This window comes from Pristis pectinata, chromosome 2, assembly GCF_009764475.1.
Source record: "Pristis pectinata isolate sPriPec2 chromosome 2, sPriPec2.1.pri, whole genome shotgun sequence".
Taxonomy (NCBI): Eukaryota; Metazoa; Chordata; class Chondrichthyes; order Rhinopristiformes; family Pristidae; genus Pristis; species Pristis pectinata.
The window spans coordinates 120,375,486-120,395,849 of record NC_067406.1 but is presented as its reverse complement, the minus strand read 5'-3'; the positions used below and the strand labels follow the sequence as shown (position 1 = coordinate 120,395,849).

The following is a 20,364-nucleotide window of genomic DNA, read 5'->3' as shown; positions in this document are numbered from 1 at the left end:
AGTAATTTAACAAGTTTATTTCAATAGTCTGTCCCTCAAACACCTACCACTAAGAACAACAAGACAACCAACAAATTGAGAACACCATTATCTCCATGCTGCCCTACTAAACACCATTCCAGGAGCATTACCATGGTGCAGTCCAGAGGGAGGGCTAAACACCACATTTAGAATAAGAAGGGACAGACAACTGAAATGGGCTTACAAGTTGTCTACTTCCAGAGAACAAATATTAAATTATAACTTTGCATAGTTTATTGCTTCCTCATGGCATCTCTTAAATGTCTTAGTTTCTTCTCTGTTTTCAGCTGTGTATTAAACCAGCAAAATGTTTCTTAGTGTTAATGAATGCTATAAATGGAACCATCCTATTCAGTTTTGATGATCAATGCAAAGGAAACAATATTGGTGTCATAAGTTACTATATGTTGTTAAAATACTAACAACAGCCATTACAGGTGTTAATTGTTTGCTCTAAATAGGAAATATTACACTCAGAAATGTGAAAATTATACATGAAGAAATCCATTTTGTTATAATACCCCAGAAATGCTAAAGATAAATTGTATGGCAGCATCATAAGAAAGCTGAAATTGCACAGACTCATAACTTATGAGGATTAATATTATTGTAAATTACAGGTGTATAAATAATAAAGCAGGCCACACAACTTCTATAACATAGAAATAGAAAATGTTGGAAATACCCAGCAGGTCAAGCAGCTAGTGTGCAGAGAGAAAGACAGTTAATGTATCAGATCAATGACATTTTACCAGCTCTGTCCTTATGTTAGATTTCCAGTATTTATAGCATTTTGCTTTTGCACAACTCTTATGTGCATGCTCATCAATAACTATAGCTCAAATAAACTCCTGTATGTTTTCTCATCAACTTTCAGCTGGTGTATCAGGCTGCAAATTAATTGTTTAATCTTATCTATTAATATTTCAAAGAAATGACCTCAACTTCATTTGAAGAAGAAAACATAACCCTGTTCAAAAAGGAGAGGATGCACCTTAACAGGAATGGAACCGATGTCCTAATGGAGAGATTCATTAGTGTGGTTGAGAGGGTTTAAACTAAATTGGTATGAGAATGGGCATTAGCATTTGGTGAAAGAAGAGGAATAAGGTGCACAAAGGAATGAAAATATTACATAGGAATAGAGAAAGTATTCGATATGAGCTGACTAATATGAGTAACAGCAAAATAAGTTCAGAGTGCAAGTACTGTATCTAACCAAAGTATGTTAATTAGGATTAATGAACTGCAAGTACAAATAGCCATATAGAATAATGATGCAAGATGGAAAAATTGCTCAAAAGAGGTCAAAACTAAGAATATTCTAGGATACACAAGAGACTGCAGATGCTGAAATCTGGAGCAACACACAAAGGAGCTGGGGGAACTCAATGGATCAGGCAGTGGAACTCAATGGAGGGAAATCGACAGTCGATGTTTCGGGTTGAGACCCTTCATCAGGACTTGAATATTCTAGGATACGTGGAATTCAGAAACAGTAGTGAAGGAAAAAGGAGATAGGTACTAATTAGAAAATATTAAAATGTGGAGAGAACATGCCCAGAGGTCAGGTATCTATTTGGTCAGAGTCAAGAAACAAAGAAATGATCATGATATTGGTTTTTCCAAAGGCTACCAAGCAGTGAGAGAAATGGAAGAAATCTGCAGGGAAATTACAGCAATGTGCAAGGGGTGTAGAGTGGTGTACTTGGTAATTTTAGATCAGCAAGCAGGAGTGACGTTGCCAAAAAATACAAAGAATTAATTTTGGAACTACATTGTTAATTTGTATTACGGATTTTTGAATTACATTGATTTGGAAAGAAGACTGGATGCCATAAATCTGAAACAAAAGCAGAAAATGCTGGAAATATTCAGCAGGCCGGGAGAGAGAAATAGATTTAAGATTTCAGGTAATGATCTTTCCTCAAAACAGACTCTCTCCTTCTGTGGATCACCAACTGTAGTTATTCAGTTGGACTGAAATTAAGGGTCCCATTTAACAGTCCATATGGTGGCATTTAGCTGCACATCAATATCTTTGTGTGGTGCCACAAGCAGTATTCTGCAGCAGTGTTGATAAAAGACCAGTGTTGATGTGCAGAGTGTTCTGACTGTGTTCTCACGTCAAGAACTGGAAGAAGTGATAAAAATGTCTAAAAATTAAACAGAAAGGAGTGGGCATGCTACCACTTACATCAGGTTGAAAATTAAATTATCTTTATACACTCATCCTTGGAACCAAACTGATAGAAATGAATTGAAATATTAAAACACCGTTCTCTTAAAATGCACACAGATATCGTGCAGCAGATTTTGTTCTATTGTATGCCAAATGCTTAATGCACAAGGATTTCAATATTTTACCTTGGAGCAGAAATAAGTTTAGATTAGTACTTATATTTTAAAAAAATAGTTTTGTTCCACTCTTTAATTCTCATTCTGCTCAACCTCCCCCTTTTTAGTATGTGCACAGGAAGGGACATGTGTGAACATTCTAAATATGAGGGAGCAATGCATGTGCAAGCATCCACAATAACACTTTTGACTTTGAGAGGATGATTATTTGGCAGGAACAGTGCCCCTACTTGTTCTCTCCCTCCCTCACACTTGCCACAGTCCCTGACAACTAACATAATGTCACTTAATTCCTCCTACTTGCTAAATTCATGAATTACTCAATAATGTAATATTGTTGTTAAGACACAGTTTGATACTTCCTGAAGTCTTGTTTTCTGACATCAATAACTTGCCTTACCTTGAAGAACAGACAGGAGCCCAGAATCACATATAATCGTTGCATATCATAATAATCTTCAGACTGAAATTAGAACAACAAGATAATTAGGTTCTTGGTTACCACTGATTTGATAACAAACAGTAGGTTGACAACAGAATAAACTAATACAGGAGCATACAATCACTTGCTTTAAGTATTATTTTAGAGAACAATATTCTAAATTATTAATTTCTGAGCAGCTGCAAGTGAATCATCTTTTGCAAATAAGTAGTAAGGTTTTGAAAATTGTTCTTTTCAATGTGTTTCATAGTCATAGAGCCATACACCATGTAAAGAGGCCCTTCGGCTACGAAGTCTGTACCAACCATCAAGCACGAGGTTACATTAATCCTACACTGATCCCACTTTATTTTCCCTACATTCCTATTGTCTCCCTAGATTCTACCACTCACCTACACGCACAATGGGTAGCTTTTTACAGCTTTTACATGTCACTTTGCTTGTTTTTTCTCTTTCTCCTTGTAACTACCCTCATCAACCTATCACTAGATGGCTTCACCAACAGTTTTTCACAATGACGTTACCCATTGGAGAGATTCCCTATGTCCAATTCATCCCACCCCAATCCTCTCTGCAACTTTATCTTTTTCCCAGTTCTGATAAAGGGTCTTCAACTGAAATGTTAACTCTGTTTTTCTTTCTACAGCCTGCCCTGCTGAGTACTTCCAGCATTTTCTGTTGGAATGTTTTTGTTTATTATGGGGTTGAGGGGGGGGGGAAACGAATAAAAAGGAGTAAGGTTATGCTTCCATTATAAAGAGCACTGCTGAGTCCACAAGGCCACATCTGGAGTACTGTGTTCAGTACTGGTCTCCTTAGTTTAGGATGTTAATGCACTGAAAGAGGTTCAAAGATTTACCAGACGAAAGCCTGAACAGGGTGAGTTATCATACGAGGAGAGTTTGGACAGGCTAGGCTTTTATCTGATAGAGTTTAGAAGAGTAAGAGGTGACTTCATTGAAACATACAAGCTCCTGAAGAGTCTTGATAGGATGGACATGGAGAGGATGTTTCCCCTTGAACTATGGGGTCACTGTTTAAAGTAAATGATCGCCCATTTAAACAAAGATGAATTTTGTTTACTCAAAGGTTCATGCGTCTTTATAACTCTTTTCCTCAAATGGTGGTGGAAGCAGAGATTTTTAAATTTTTCTTTAAAAGGCAGAGGAATACAGATTCTTGATGAGCAAGGTAGTGAAAGATTACAGTGGAGCAGACTTGAGGGACCATGTGGGCTACTTCTGCTACCAAATTCGCATGTGTATCACTCAGATTAAATGCCTCCTTTTTAACTAATTGAGATTCCAGGGAACTGTTTTCAAATCCTGCATTGGCCTCATCCCTCATATTTTTGTTATCTCTTATGGCTCCTTGAGATCTGAACACTTCTCCATTTCTGGTGTCCTGTCCAACTCTGATTTTAATTGCTCCGCCACAGGTAGTTGTCCTTTCAGCTGCCTCTGCCTCAAGCACCTGTAGTCTCTGTAAAATCCTTTACAACTTTCTCCTTCCTTTAAGATATTCCACAGAACTTCTTTGACCAAGGCTTCAGTCACCTGTCCTAATATCTCCATGTGTGATTTGGTATTAACATTTGTTTGCCCATCACTCCTGTCAAATGCTTTAGGATGTTTTACTTTGCTAAAAACAATGTATAAGTAAAGAAATTGATGGGTGATACTGTAAGCCTTAAGGAATTATCACCGAACTGAGAAGCTTGCTAGTCTCTCATTTACTATTTGCTCATCTCTCTTTTCCCACCAGCTATCTTTTCACAAAAAATCAGTAATTTTGCTGCCATTCTTATCCATCTTTACGCTATGTTTCAGTAATGACCACGTTATCATATTCCCATTTCTATCTCTGCTCACAGCTTCATCATCTCCACAGGTGGAATGGCTTGCAGACTTTTTTTTAATGTAACCACATGTTGATGCAAATGTAAGTGTTTTATGAATAAGTCCTGCTATAAAATGCACTTGAAGATCTTCTGTTTTGTTGCACGAAGTCCAGTTTTCAAATGTCATAATTTTCTTCCAGGATATATTTAAATAAATTACTGTTGTTACTTTAATAAAAAAAAACAAAAACTGCTGGAAATACTCCTAAACAGTTCTGATGAAGGATCTTCACCCTGAAACATTAACTTTGTTTCTCTTGCCACAGCTGTAGCTTCACCTGGAATATTTCCAGTAGTTTCTGTTTTCATTTTAGACTTCTAGCATCTGTCCTTTTTTTCATTTACTGTTGTTACTTTGTTATCCAAGCTCTAAAGTTCTGAATGCTGTGCAAATGTTGTATACACTTTTCTGCATAAACACATGAACTTTCATTATATTAACACAAATGTAAAATAAGTTCTGTGTTTTTTATGCTGTTTTGCCACTAACACATCATATTAATCTTCCATCAAATGGCCCATGACCACTTTTGCTAAATTATAAACACAAATATTAGCAATTAGTTTTACTTTAAATACAACCTAGGGTGGACTTGCATGCAATAATGATCTAGTGCTGTGAACTACTGTAGTATTATTACCAATTCTCCAAAGTCTGCTGATTCTAGATCACTTAGTGTGGTATCAATATCCATCTGAAATTAAAATAATTAGAGTAAGCAAAACACAAGTACATATTCTAATTATTTTCTAAAAGGTCAGCTACTTTCCCATCATTACATGATAGACAACTAATGGTTGCTTAACTATAAATTTAAAAGCACAATATAATATTTTAAATGGCTGTATGGAATGGATAATTTTCATTCCAAATTGTTTATGCAGCAGATGATTATTATGCATTGACAAATACATCCATGTCACCCATGCAGCGCCAGATATATAATTAATACAGTTGTAACTAGTTGCTTATTTCATTGAAACCCTATTACATAGGTAAGTATAGATACCCGAGGAGAAAAGGGAACTTAAAATGCAGAATGAAACAAGACAGATAATCAACTACTGTTCAGCTATCTTTACTTCTCCATTATGGAAGAAAAATTCAGTGCAAGGCACAAAGGGCTGCTCTTCTAAATTCCAAAGTGTAATACAGCTTCCATTATCACTATCGTAATTAGATGTTCAATTAATATTTCCTAATAGTGATTTACAAAAGGGCTTGGGACAACAAAGTTCATTTAACAAAAAAATGACTGCATTTTTCTCCTTCTTTCACATAAATTAAGAAAAAACTAAACCAATACAATCTTTATAAATTAATTTGCAAATGTATTATTCACAATGCCCAGAGAACTTCTTACCTCACAAAAAGCTGCATAACACATCTATTGCTCACTTTCTGGACAAGAAAGGCTTTGAATTTTGTGATAGATAATATGTATTTGAAGAGGAAGGTAAAAGTTGTACAATAAAAGGGCTGTAAAAGTTTCACTGCATAGGATACAATTAGTTATCTATGAACATTTTTAATATACCTTAATATCCTGGGGTAATGTAAGCCAGCGAACTCCAGGTAGACTGTCTAAAAACAAAGTTGTCGAACTACTATAAAGCTGGGAACTGGGACTGGTGCTGCAGTTTAACTTTGCCGGCTGAATGGCACGTTGGAAGTACAGATTGAAAAAGTGGTCTAATCGGGGAAAATTCTCCAACTTGCAAAAGGCACTGGAAGAGGACAAAATATTTTGAATTAAAGAAATTGAGTTAGATACCATTATTGTAACTGTTCAAAATTTAAAAAAAACAAAAGAAAAGCATAATAGTTCAACTACAATATTAGAAACTGTTTAGACATCATTTTCAAACTCAATTTAGTATAACTCGAGGAAATAAATATCTATGTCCTGGAGCACAAAATTGTTATAATATCAAAAGCGCATGTATGTCTTTATAATCATGAATTCAACATCAACTTCTTTTTCCAGATACTTGTCATTTTTTAGTCGAGAAATGCTGATATAGTCATCAGAAAGAAAATTAAACAACAGAGAGAAGTTATGGAATTTGAGTCCCCCTGGAAGTCAATGATTATTAAGTTCAAGGGTTCACCAATTATGTTTAATTCATTTTCTCCACACCACACGGTTCTCCAATTCCACTATTTCAGAGATCACATGATGTCATCAGGGCTTTAATGACCATGGAATTCCCTGAGGCATATTAACATTTTTCCGCTATTGTCACAAGCTCAACCAGACTACATGCAACCATGGCATCCTGTTCAAATTTAAATGAAGTTGCTGATCCATGTCTTTATCTCAAAAGAAAAATTACTTCCCTCTCTACAATACTGACTATCTTAGATTTTACATCAGTGTATGCATTGCTTTTGCCATTATGGACGCCTGTGTCATCACCCTGCCTCAGTAAATCCCCTCACTGTTAGCTTGCTTTTCTTTAAACCCAGTTTTCCAAAATTCTTCTGTTCACATTCTTTTCTTTATCAGGTCCATTAATTAATCACCCCAACTTCACTGAACTATATCAGGTCTTGATCCATACAACATTAAAATTCTATAGTTTTGTCATTAAATACTTTTAGTCCTTCTGCTCATTCCCCTAATCTCTTTTAGCTCTTCAACCCCATCAACTTTTCAGCTTCTCCAATTATAATCAATTTACATGGTCCCTTGTTTTGCCCCATCATTGGCTGTTACATAGGTCTCGTACTTTAAAATTTCCTCTAACCCACTTCTGTTTCATGATTTTTTAAAAACTCTTTAACCAAAAAAAGTTTTTATCACTGCTCTAAAACTTTTCCTTTGGTGAATTGTCATTCATTTTTTATGGCTTAAGTGTTTTTTTTAAACTTTCAAAGACTATAAAAGACTATTTCCACACTTGGGAGATTCAATGTGTAAAGGCTTTGAACAAGCTAACTGGAATGGGTGAAAATATCTCCAATCAAGTTGAATGTCTTTTACAGATTCAAAAGGAAGCACCACTTGCATCAAGAGTACTGAAGCTACCCTCACTTACTGGATTAAAATTCAAATTCATATCTATTGTTTGTAAACACTAATTTTTAGTACTTGCCTATCTAGTGAGCTGTACATGTACTGTAAGGTTCTCACAAGATTCTTGATCATGTTTCTTAGCTGTGGAAGAGGAACCCTTTGAAGAAGAAAATAGTTTGTTATTTTAGCATGTTCACTAATAACTTCTTTTCCAAGAATTTTTATGCTATATTAATAACAAAATGCTTTTTGTACCTTTCAGCTGGTAGTCCTATGAGTAGCAGGTTGCTACCTTCTTTCCAATATCCTACATTAATAAGTTTTTCATTCAGCAACAATGAAGTACTAGCCAAGAGAAGCGCAAAGAAATAAATTATTAAAACAAAATTAAGCAAACATCTCATTTATTTGTGGTTTTCTACACTTTGATTTTCTTTGGGCAATACACATGGACAACCTAAACATTCCAAAATAACTCGTCTAATTCATTCTATGTGCCTTTGGTGCCAATACATAATGTTAAGAGACTTCTGACTTACTAGGTTCCCTGTAAGAAAAGTTGATTTATATTTTCCATCAGTTTTCTTCGACATTACTATTTTATGAGCCTTAAGGCAGGGTTTGAAATACACTCATTTGCTTTTTCCTGTTAAGAACATTGAACTGGTTTACCTCTATCATACAACCAATTTTTCACATAATATAGTACATAGCTGAAGAACTCTGCCCAGGAAGACAAAGTTGAAGGAACTGTAAAATGCATTAGTTGAAATCAGTCCATTTCAACTTTTCTGATCTTTCATAAATGGACCACATAAAACTAGTAAGCCAATACTATGCACCATAAAATATATGCACTTGTCATGTCTTATGGATAATAAAATATAAGTAGTTTAGATAACTAAAAATGCAAAGCAATATTAAGTAGAAAATATACAGACTAAAGCAACACAAAAAAAATGCATTGTACGACGCATTTGCACTTTGAACTCAAACTGATTAACTGGAAGACCACTCACTATCAAGAAATTGTTTATTACATATCAAACAGGATGATTGTTATCCTTGATCAAAGAAGCTCAGTGATATTATAGTTCTCACGTTCTATAAACAAAGTAAAATATTTTGGTCACCTGATAATTTGTCCCCCTGTTATATTTTCCAGCATATCACAGAGGGTTATAAATATTCCCCGGACATTTTTCAACTTTTGGGATGCTTCGGACATTGGATAATGGTAAAGGATTTCTTGCTGTAATAAAATAGGAAAACCTCATGTCATTACAGTTATATCAGAACTTCCCAAGCAACTTTCCAATATAATTCCATCTTAGTTATTGAAATTTTACACTGGTGAAAAAGTCACCAAAACAACCAAACAAGCAACACCATAACAGTTATGAAGGAAGATCCCACAAATAGCAATGTGGTGTTAAATATTTGACAAAACATCAAAAGGAACTCTGGGTATTCTTTGAACGGTTCCTTAAGATCATATCCATCTGTGTAAGGTGACTCAGCTTTGGCTTAAAGGTGATACCTCCTATTGTGCAGCACTCCTTTGGTACTGCGCTGGAGCTTCAACCTCATCTTTTGTGCTTAGGATTCTGGTAGGACATGCAAGATTTTAACTTTATACAAAAGAGATCACAGATTATCTAGAGGGAGAAGACATAATAAATAGTTTATTAGTTTATTGGAAAATGATAATTATGTCATGATAGCTCATTTACAGCAGCTGGCTGCATATCTCCCTCTCTCTCTCTCTCTCTCTCTCTCTCTCAGGTAGCCTTTACAGTTTAGTCTTTGTCGTCTTCTTTTGCCTGTGATCCTGAGCTGGTCAAGGTTTCCTCTTGTGTTTTCTCCTCCTCTTCCCCTATTTTTGTACTGGGCTGTCTGCTTTAATGGGTGAATGGGAACATCCTCCAATCAATCACCGGGGCGTTGTATAGCTGTTGCATAACTTCTACTCCAAGGCAAAAAAAATCATTTGATTTAACCTTTTTGATCATATACCCACCTACCTGTGACCTTTTAATGGTCAATATACCTCATCTTGCTTAGGGCCTCTACTGCTTCTAGCTTTTCACCATTTGGGAAGTACTTTTGTTATATTCATTTTAGGTTCATAGTGGATTTGTCTGTGCTGAAACATATTTGCCATTCACACAATTTATTAATATCTCTGTCATTTAATCCTTCATTACAGTGCTTACAATATCTTTATGTCATTCAGATTTGAGTACGTGGCTTTCAATCTCATCACCTCCTATACAAATAGAACAGTTGGTGGCCAGATTCTTGCAGGATAGCATTAGTCAATTCATGCTAATGAGCACCTACTCATTATGCCTGCTTTGTTTCAACTACTGTTCATCCCACTTATCAATATGCATTCTTGCCTCCACCACTTCATTTTCCTCTTCAGAAAAATTCAGATTCATTAGGGTTACACTTTACAAATCAGTGCTGGCTATCTCTAATCAACACAAGTTATCATGGTATTCATCATTGTATCTGTACATGAGGGCATTTGTAATACTCTCACATAATTCTTTTTTCCCAAATGAATGTTTAAAAAAATATTGGAAGTTTATTTTCAAACTCCATTTTTTGTAGCTTTTTACATCTTTCCTAGATGCCAGGATCTGTACCAGTTTGTATGCATTTTTTTTCTTCCATGGCTGTTTTGACAATTGGAGCTCTCTCCCTCTGAGTAAAAACTGGTGTTACATCATACCAAATATTTTTCAGAGACCCCCACTATTCCATTGTGTTTTTTCTCATCAACACATTTACCCACTTTTCCATAGTTAGTCTACCTCCTTGAATGTAAGTTGGTCTCTTGCCTAAATCTAGAATTTCAGAAACTGCTTCATGACTGCTTTGAAGTCAATTATACTGTGATGTTATCAACAAACTGTTTTCGTACTGTTAGGTTAACTAAATCTCTCTCATTTCTCTTTCTGATCAAATTGAATATAAAACTAACCCCATTACTTAAATTTGGCATGAGCACTACAGTTCCTCTTACACCAAATTCCTCATGTGACCTATGAGGTCTAAACAAGTATTTGGCAGAGAGAAGAGAATAAAACCTGATGGCAAATCACTCTAGCTATTCTCATGCTAACTATTAGAAACTGATTTCCTCGCAGAACTGATAGAAGTCTGTAGAATGTTTGTACAAGAGATTATTAACAACCATGAGAATACATGGAACTGAAGTACGTTGTTTTGTTAATTTATTGGGAGGTAGTGGATGGAAGATGGAATAAAGGTAGTGTTCTCTGATTGATGGAATGTGACACATGGCATTTTCCAGGATACTACATTGGGGATAATCTTTTCACAGTTATATTAACAAAGGGGATGTTGGAATTAAGAACAGTACATTCATGCTTGCAGCTAACATAAAGTTAAAGGGTAAAATCAATTGAGTGAATGGGAGTAGAAAGTTACAAAAGATAAGGAGGTAGATAATGCAGATGGGAAAAGTCTTGGCTGATGGGAGTTTAATATGGAAAATGATGAGGTCATTTACTTTGGATCAAAGAGAGATGCATCAGAATACTTTATTAATATTTAGAGACGATGAACAGGGAAGCACAAATGGAATTTAAGTGGACCAAATCACGATAGCGTGGCATCTTTCATGTTATAACCAAAATATCCCAATATATTTTTACAGACAATTAAATATTTTTGAAGTGTAGTCACTGAAATAATGTGAGAAGTGCTGAAGATAATTTGAACATGACAAGCTTCCAGAGACATATTTTGATCAGTATGACATACCTATTTTGTATTGGTAAATGAGGGGATGAATTTCTGCTCTCCACTGGGTATTTCCCCTGCAACAAATCACACACAGCTTGATGTGCAGAGGCTGCCTGTGAGGGCTGGCATTGGGCAGGCCAGGACGAGCAACGTTGTCACTCAGCGATGGGATATGGGGCTCAGGGTGCCCTCCGACTGGCATGGTGAGTGCAAGTCATTGTTGGGGATTGGCAGCAGCTACTGCAGGTGTTTACAGACCACCCGGATCCTACGGTCTGTCTCATCACCATGTTGGATATGATGGCATCTGCTGTCTCTCCCTCTCGGTTAGGCTTATTACTCCTGGGAGATCTCTAGGTTGGGGAGAGATGTGCAGTCAAACAAATAATCCTCACAGGCAGCTGATCCATATTAAACCATGGGTGATTAATTACTGGATTTGTTCTAGGTCCCTGATACAACAGTGGGTATGGCACAGGTGTGCACTAGGTTCCTGATGGAGCAGGAGGGCAGGAATTTGCACCAACTTCCCAGCACAGGAGTAACTCATCTCTCTGTGTACATGCTATAATGACCCTTTTTTAGTGCCGATTTCATTAATGCTCTTATTACCAAGACTGCATTCCCAAGCACTAAGAAGTTACCAGTATACAGGGTTAAATCTAATCTAATTTGAAAAAAAGTGCAGAAATGTAAAGAGTTTGTTTTTACTGCTCAAGAGCATTATTACGACATATTGTTTACCCATCTTTATTAATATAAAGGATTAGTGCTGTTACTCAAGAAGAATTTCTACAGCAAGACAGATCTAATCAGTGGAAGAAAATGCTGTACTCTGTATACATAATCTTAGAATGGCTTTCAACTAGTTGGCATTCTTCAAGAAAAAATCTCAATCAAGCACTGTTATTTTGCATTTTAAAAACTGTTATATCACATTGTGCTGAAACAATATCAATACATTATTTTTCAATAGATCAATAAAGAATTATCCAATACAATCCTTGGTACAACTCATACTTTTCTTGCTCTTCAGAATATATTCTACTGAGAGAACTGAAAAATAAACATTTCATAACCAATGAATGCTTTCTGTTTAACCTTTAACCTCTTTCACCAATTCCCCACCCCAGGTCTGAAGTGGGAAAACATTGTAGCTTTCCAGGTCATGGTGAGGGAAAACTAAAGTCTAAGAAAAGCAAGCAGTTTTCAACAAAACAAATTAGAATATTTGGGGACTTGAATAGCCATACGTGGTTTCTTTCACAGAACTCCCTAACACAAATTTCCATTATGTACCAAGCTGTATTTATCATTACCACGAATGTCTTAATCGTAGGAAAAATAGCTTTTCAATCTGTTGCTGCAAGGGCAGGATTAGAAGGGGTGGAATTTTCCCAGAGGAACTGGAGATGAAATGTGTCGAAGGTCACTCATTCTTTCTTGCTCTTTTCAACATGCAGCAGCAGGATGACAGCATTTATTTTCCCTTAGCTTGCACTTGTAATTTTGCCATAAATAAACAATAAATCTGTGGGGTGCAGTATGCAAATAGGAAAAATACATATGACACTCTTTCCTGAAGAATCTCAAAAGAAAGCTCTGTAGTTAAAGGAGAATTTTGAGACACCTTCAAGTATGTACAGTTCATCTTTCCCTTTTATTATCTTTTCATTTCAGTACAGACTGAATCAAGTCACTGAAATACTTTGTTTAACCACAGCGGGGCTTGACAGTGATTAAAACAAAGATGGGCTTTAGATTTCTACAAGCGTTACACTGAAGGAGAACATTGTTCCTGTTTATATAGAATATGCAGAAAGTTAGCAATGTGAGATGAAAATTTCTCGAGGTCTATTAAAGGTTTTAAAACTATTATTCTCGTGCAAGACTAGTTTCATTGCAGCCCTGTGATGCTGTGCTGGCAAACTGGGGTAGGTTTGTGTCAAATAGGAAAAAATCAGGGAGTTATCCTGACATCCCGGTCCATATTAGTCCCTTTATCAACAATTCTAAAGCATGTTAAATATCATTCCCACAATGGTCTTTGTGAGAAGTTTTCCTGCATTACAACAGTCACCACTTTTCAAAAGTCTTAGATGCAAGGTACATTCTAAAAGAGATGTGCTGTGCAAGTTGCAACAAAAGTGCAAGTCTTTCTTATTCATCTCTGCTTTCCCCTGTTGGCAGCTCGGTGCTGGAATCCTGCAGATCGCTGATTCAGTATAGTACTCTTGGCCTAACGGCACAGTGGTGCTGCTGGACCCTAGTTCAATCCTGACCTCAGGTGCTGTCTGTGTGGAGTCTGCTTTTTTTTTCCTGTGACTATGTGGATTTTTCACATTTTCCTCCCACATCCCCAAGATGCAAAGGTGAGTAGGTTAACTGACCACTAAAAGTTGCCTCTCATGTGTATGTGAGTAGTAGAATCCGGAAGCAATTGATGAGAATATAGGGAGAATGAATATTGGAATTAATGTACGATTGATGTAAATGGATCTTGGTGGTCAGTGCAGGGACTGTTTCCATGCTGTGTTTCTCTATGACTTTATGAATCTGGATACTTATAGGCAGGTATCCTGTGTACCTTCAAAAGGCATCGGTGTAGGCTATACGATGCTGTGCTGGCAAACTGGCACAAACCTCTTACCTCTGCACTGCTATGCTAGGAACCTGGTGTAAATAAGTGCAACTCTCTCATAAGTGGCTCAGTGTGGAGAGGCTGCCTGTGAGGGTTGGTGTTAGGTAGGTTGGGGCAAGCAGTGCAACTATTCATTACTAAGGTGGAGGGCTCAGGTCTGCACCCTGTACATCATTACTGGGGACTAAGGGGTTAATACTAGGTTCCTGGCACAGCAGCATGCAACAGCAGGGAAGACAGGGGTTCCAGGCACTGTAGCACTATCTGTAACTGATGGAGGGAAAGTAATTAGATGTGACAAGAGGGATGTGACAAGAATATGAAATAGCACATCTAAGATCTTTCTACTTAAAACAGACTGGCAAGAGTGAACTTTTCTGAGAAACTGAGATAGGAAAAATTAAAAGTGGGAAAATAAGAAAATCATTGTGCAACACACAATAAGTTGGAGGAACTCAGAGGGTCAGGCAGCATCTATGGAGGAAGATGGACAGTCAACATTTCAGGTCGAGACCCTTCATCTCTCTCTTCAAAACTGTTCCAGTTTGCAGTTCCATTTCATCTTTTGCCTCATCTGGCACTTCAGCAAAGGCTATGGTGGCATGTTTAAAAAAATTTGCTAACATCATTCAGGATATTTATGGACTTTGAAATACTCAGAAGGCTCACGTCATTTCACTGATGCAAAGTCAGACTTTCCTTTACAATCTGATTTAAAAGCTGATTGCAAAACTGCATTAAGTATTCCAGCCATCCAAAGCTGTCCAACTGCAGCAAGACTTTCTTCTTTGAGCACATGTTGAGTTTTATTGACACAGTGTAAGAGGCCAAAGATTGAGTGGGAATTAGAATGGGGATTAAAGCAACAGATCACCAGTAACCTGGGATCATGGTTGCAGACTGCATGGAGGTGTTCTGCAAAACCAAAGTGCATTTAGTTTCCCCAATGTAAAGGAAACCCCAAAATGAGCAGGAAATACAATATTCTGAAAGTAAATCACTGTTTTATGTGGATAGATTATTTGTGGCACAGGACAGTGGGAAGGGAGGAGGTGAACGTTGGTGCCATATTTCCTGCTGATGCAGAGTAAAGTGTTGTGGGAAGGGGAGTAGGTATTGATAAAGATAAAAATGTGCACTGGAGTATTCCAGAGAGAATGATCCCTTTGTAATGCTGGGTGCACATGGTTTTCTGCAGCAATGCTTTTCATTTGGAGATAAGTGGAGTCAAAGAGAAGTTGTTCAATGTGAAGACATTCACCAGACTGAGGGTGGAGGAGATGCAGGGGGACTTGTTAGGGCACTCCAAGGAAGAAATAATGGCCCCTCAGGCATCCTTAATGGCGATATAGGTGTCAATGGATTACATATCCTAACATTTGCAAAAAAAGATTTCATGTTTTGATAATTTCAAGGAAAAAAAACATTGATTCATAAATACTGAAGTAATTGCACCTTCATGACAACTTCAGTATCATCTTCTTGCATTTAAAATCTTTATACTTTTACACCATTTTGATATTTTTCTTACATTAGATCTCTTCACATCCTATACTTTACTGGTCAAGATGACAAGTGAGAGATCTACTCTTATATCTGTGTTTGATAAGACTTTTACAGTGGACTAGATTTTGAATATTCATTCAATACAATAAATACTAATTTGGGAACCATTAATACAAACCTAAATCTATACACTTCATAGCAAATGGTGTACATAAGGATAGTTTTCTTGGCCTTGCCCTGGAAGTGTGTCTAATTACCACATTGCAAAGGTTAGGAATAGCTGGCAGAAAGTCAGATTGCAGAATTTCCTAGAATTTTCCTGGGAGGGCATAAAATTTGACTTTTATCTGAAGTTACTAGCCTTAATATTATTTGCCTTTTGATATGGTTCTTGAGCAACCGGGGCAGGAATACAGAACAGTACAGCAGGGGAACAGGCCCTTTGGTCTATGATGTTGTGTCAAACTAATTAAGTTAATGACACCTAATCTCTTCTGCCTGGACATGGTCCATATCCCTCCATTCATAGTCATGTGCCTATCTAAGAGCCTCATAAATGCCTCTATTGTATCTGCCTCCACTACCATCCCTGGCAGCGCATTCCAGGCACCCACCACTCTCCATGTAAAAAAAAGCTTGCCCTGCACATGTCCTTTGAACTTATCTCGTCTCACCTTAAATGCATGCCCTCTAGTATTGGACATTTCAACCCAGGGAAAACAGATACCGGCTGTCCACTCTATCTATGCCAGATACCGGCTGTCCACTCTATCTATGCCAATATCTGAAGTACATGGTGCCATTGCTTTGGCGTACATTCGGATCTACAAGCTGGAAGGTCAGCAACCAGAGCTCAAGACCCTCACAAACCAGAAGGTCCTGATTTCCAATCAATGGCTTAACGGTAGATAAAGCCCAAGGATAGAATTTATTCCAGGCTGCTAGGGAACCAAGGGAGCAGATTGCTGGGGCTCTGGCTGAGATTTTTAAGTCTTCACTGGACACTAGTGAGGTACCAGATGACTGGGGAACAGCAAACATGGTCCCCCCTTTTCAAGAAGGAGAGCAGGGAAAAGCCTTATGACTTATAAACCTGTGAGCCTAACGTCAGTTGCAGAGAAGATGCTGGAAAAAATTCTGTGGGAGAGGATAGTCACTTAAAAAGGCATAGATCAATCAGACACAACCAATATGGCTTTGTCAAGGGCAGATCATGTATGACCAATTTGACTGAATTCTCTGAAGAAGTAACAAAGTGAAGTGATGAGGGCTGTTGACGTGATTTATATGGAAGACCTGTTTAAAAGGTTAGGACCAATGTGATCCAGGGCAAGTTGGTAAACTGGACCCAAAACCGGCTTAGCAATGGGGTTCAGAGGGTGATGGCAGATGGCTGTTTTTGCGATTGGATACCTGTGACTAGTGGTGTCCCACAAGGATCGATGCTGAGACCCTTGCTGTTTGTAAAATGTATGAATGACTTGGATGTGGATGTGGGAGGCACTTAGTAAGTTCACAGATGACAAAGATTGGCAGACTTGTTGATAGTGTGGAAGATAGTCTGAGCTGCAGAGATATTGATGTGCTGGTGAAATGGGCCGAAAAATAGCCAATATAAATGTGAGGTGATGCATTTTTGGAATATTAATGAGCCTATGACATACACTATGAATAATAGTCTTTAGGGAGCATTGAGGAACAGAGGGACCTTGGAGTACAAATCCGCAGATCCATGAAGGTGGCAACATAGGTAGATAACATGGTTAGGAAGTCATAAGGAAATTGGCCTTCATCAATCAGGGCATCGAATACAGAAGCAGGGAGGTTACACTTCAACTTTATAAAACATTGGTCAGACCTCAGCTGGAGTACTACGTGCAGTTCTGGTCACCATGCTGTGGGGAGGATGTGATAGAGCAGGAGAGAGTGCAGAGGAGATTCATCAGGATGTTCCCTGGGATGAAGCAGTTCAATTATGAGGGAAGACTGGAGAAGCTAGGAAGACTGGAGAAGGTTGAGAGTGGATAAGATGAGGTATATAAAATTATGTGAGATATAGATACAGGTGACCCCAGTGTTATGGTCACTTGGGTTATGGAAATTTGCCCTTACAGAATTCACAAATCACTATTCAAAAGTTTGAGATACAGAATAAAAATTGCTCTCACACAATTTGTGTGAAAATAAATAAACACAATTTTTTTTTCACCTCACATTTCTTGCCACATATGCAGATGACACAGTTTTGTGTTATGGAAGATCGTGATACAGACCGTTTTCTAAGAATTCAACCCCTCGCAACTTGGCAGTTGCCTGTAGGGTAGATTGCATAAAACTTTTCCCCACATCAGAGGTAGACAAAACTAGGGGACAAAGAATTAGGGTAAGGAGGAAGAGATTTAGAAGGGATACAAGGGGGACCTTCTTCACCCTCAGAGTGGCAAGTACCTGTAATGCACTACCTGAGAGAATGGTTGAAGCTGGGTTGCTGACAGTGTTTAAGAAGTGTCTAGATGAGCACTTGAATTTCCTAGGCATAGAAGTCTATAGACCAAGTGCTGGGAGATGGGATTAATACAGAAGGGTGCCAACTATTCAGTGTGGACAAGTTGGGCCGAATAGCCTGTTTCCATGTTGTACAATTCAATGACTCTAAAAACAGAATGCTGATAAAATTCTATCAGAACATTTATTTGAACATTAATGCACTTTACTCTGCTATTTTTCACTCCACAGTGTGTAATTAAGCATTTTTTGCATATTACTAAATTGCTGTTAATTTTGTGCTTTCAAATGATATATTATGTTTAGTTAGACCCTATTTGTAGTAGATATATCTATTTTTATCAATAACTCTGTAGTTCATGGACATTGTGAAATAATTCTACAAAATCACCCTTCCATATATTGGTGTCTTTCAAAAAATATAAGAATTATTGACATACCTCTTCCTTGGAGTCTTCAGATTCCATCTTTAAAGTTAAATACATTGCAATATGAGAAACTTTGCCAATATCCATTTGAAGATCTGCAGTGTCTTGACCCCATAACAGTTTCACCAGATTGGTACCACTGGGAACTGGTTTAGCGTTGTGTTCGAAAGACATGTCAGCTTGTACTTGATCATGGCTTAAAGTTTCAAATGTGAGTTTCACCTGTTATGAGTCATATTAAGTAAATGTTAAAATTGCTCTTGGCAAAGGACATTGGAAGTAAAATTGATGCTGAGGAAAAAGATGCATTTCCATATTCTTTTAATTTTTTACTTAGTTGCAAACAGTATTTCCAATCTGGGATATAAAAATGTAAGTGTAAACTTTGATTTCCTTTTTTCTAAAGAGTGAGTAATAATTAGCCTACTTTCTGCTGACATGAATAGTTTTAATCAAAAATATTACACTGTATAACCATTACCAAGATTCAGACATAAAAGTACGTTGGGTTTTATTGTACACTACTGGTTTCTCCCAAAATCTCAAACTTGGTGTATTTGCATTGAGCTTAAGTCTGTTTAATCCTCTTGTTACGGACTCAGTGAATGTCCCTTTAAGATAGAGAGTGTGTGTGTGTATTTGTGTGTGTGGCGTGCTTACGTCAATAGAAGATAAAGGACGTAATGACGTTGTTGAAGAAGTCAGAAGAAGAAGAAGAGAGAGGAGAGAGAGAGAGAGAGAGAAGGGAGAGAGACACCAGCCTGCTAGTTTTCTCTATCGATGGATGAGAAACTATAACTGTGTCTGCCACTGAAATCCATGTATGGAAGTTGGAAGTAATCCGGTGGAGTTCACTTTGTTGCTGACCTGTAGAAGGAAACAGGTATTTGTGTGTGGACGACCACGATTCGGATGCTTTTCGGGGTGAGGAAGTCACTACCGAGTAAACACAAGTGTCGTTTGGGTTCCATCGTGGAACATTTGGATTTCGTATTTACTCTCTCTATGCTTCTCTCTCTTCTTCTTCTGACTTCTTAAACAACGTCATTACGTCCTTTATCTTCTATTGACATAAGCACGCCACACACACAAATACACACACACACTCTCTATCTTAAAGGGACATTCACTGAGTCCGTAACACTCTTCAGTGTTGACATCCCTTTTTACCTTTTCAAACAACATAAAATTTTGGGCATGAAGTATGAACAAATTCCTTTTTGATAAATATAAAATTCAAACATTAGGAAATATCCAAAGGTTCTCATTTCTTTAGAAATGCACTGCACTTCCTTTATAGCCAAATATTACAAAAGAACTGAAGGAATTGTAAATAGATTTAATTTAAAAATACATTGGTGACATTCCAATTTCCTGGTGTGCTGGAAGCAAGGGAAAGGTGGCAGCATCAGTAAGAGAAAAGAGGCACTGCCAAAGAGCTGGAAATTTCATTTTTTTTTGCAGCACGTTTGTCAAATCCTTCGACCCTGCTACTGCATTAAAATGGTATTGCTCAGCTTCTGGCCAATTAAGCCAAACAGAAATGATAATGGTATATACAGGATTTAATTTTACATCTAATACTTATAAAGACATACTGCAAGCATGAAATTCATTAGATTTTTGAGTTGGCTGCTCACAAAATAAGGTTTGCAGACTCGAAAAGCTACTTCTCACTTCAGTGTCCTGTTTGTGTGGCTGTAGGTTGCCACAGGAGTGAGGAGCATGGATTTAATGCTTCAGGTTTATTGATATTAAATCAG

At 37.3% G+C, this 20,364-nt stretch overlaps 1 protein-coding gene across 2 annotated transcripts in view; it reads right to left on the bottom strand.

Annotated features, from left to right (window-relative positions):
- The window catches only part of intu (inturned planar cell polarity protein), an 81,092-nt gene that overhangs the window by 11,163 nt on the left and 49,565 nt on the right, over nucleotides 1–20,364 (bottom strand). For both annotated transcript variants that reach the window (XM_052044608.1, XM_052044602.1), the window contains exons 4-10: nucleotides 18,614–18,823; nucleotides 8,875–8,993; nucleotides 7,997–8,086; nucleotides 7,821–7,898; nucleotides 6,260–6,449; nucleotides 5,363–5,416; nucleotides 2,780–2,842 (exon numbers count right to left, since the gene is read on the bottom strand). In XM_052044608.1, the coding sequence (XP_051900568.1) occupies nucleotides 2,780–2,842; nucleotides 5,363–5,416; nucleotides 6,260–6,449; nucleotides 7,821–7,898; nucleotides 7,997–8,086; nucleotides 8,875–8,993; nucleotides 18,614–18,823 (804 nt within the window). The remainder of the gene's footprint in view (nucleotides 1–2,779; nucleotides 2,843–5,362; nucleotides 5,417–6,259; nucleotides 6,450–7,820; nucleotides 7,899–7,996; nucleotides 8,087–8,874; nucleotides 8,994–18,613; nucleotides 18,824–20,364) is intronic.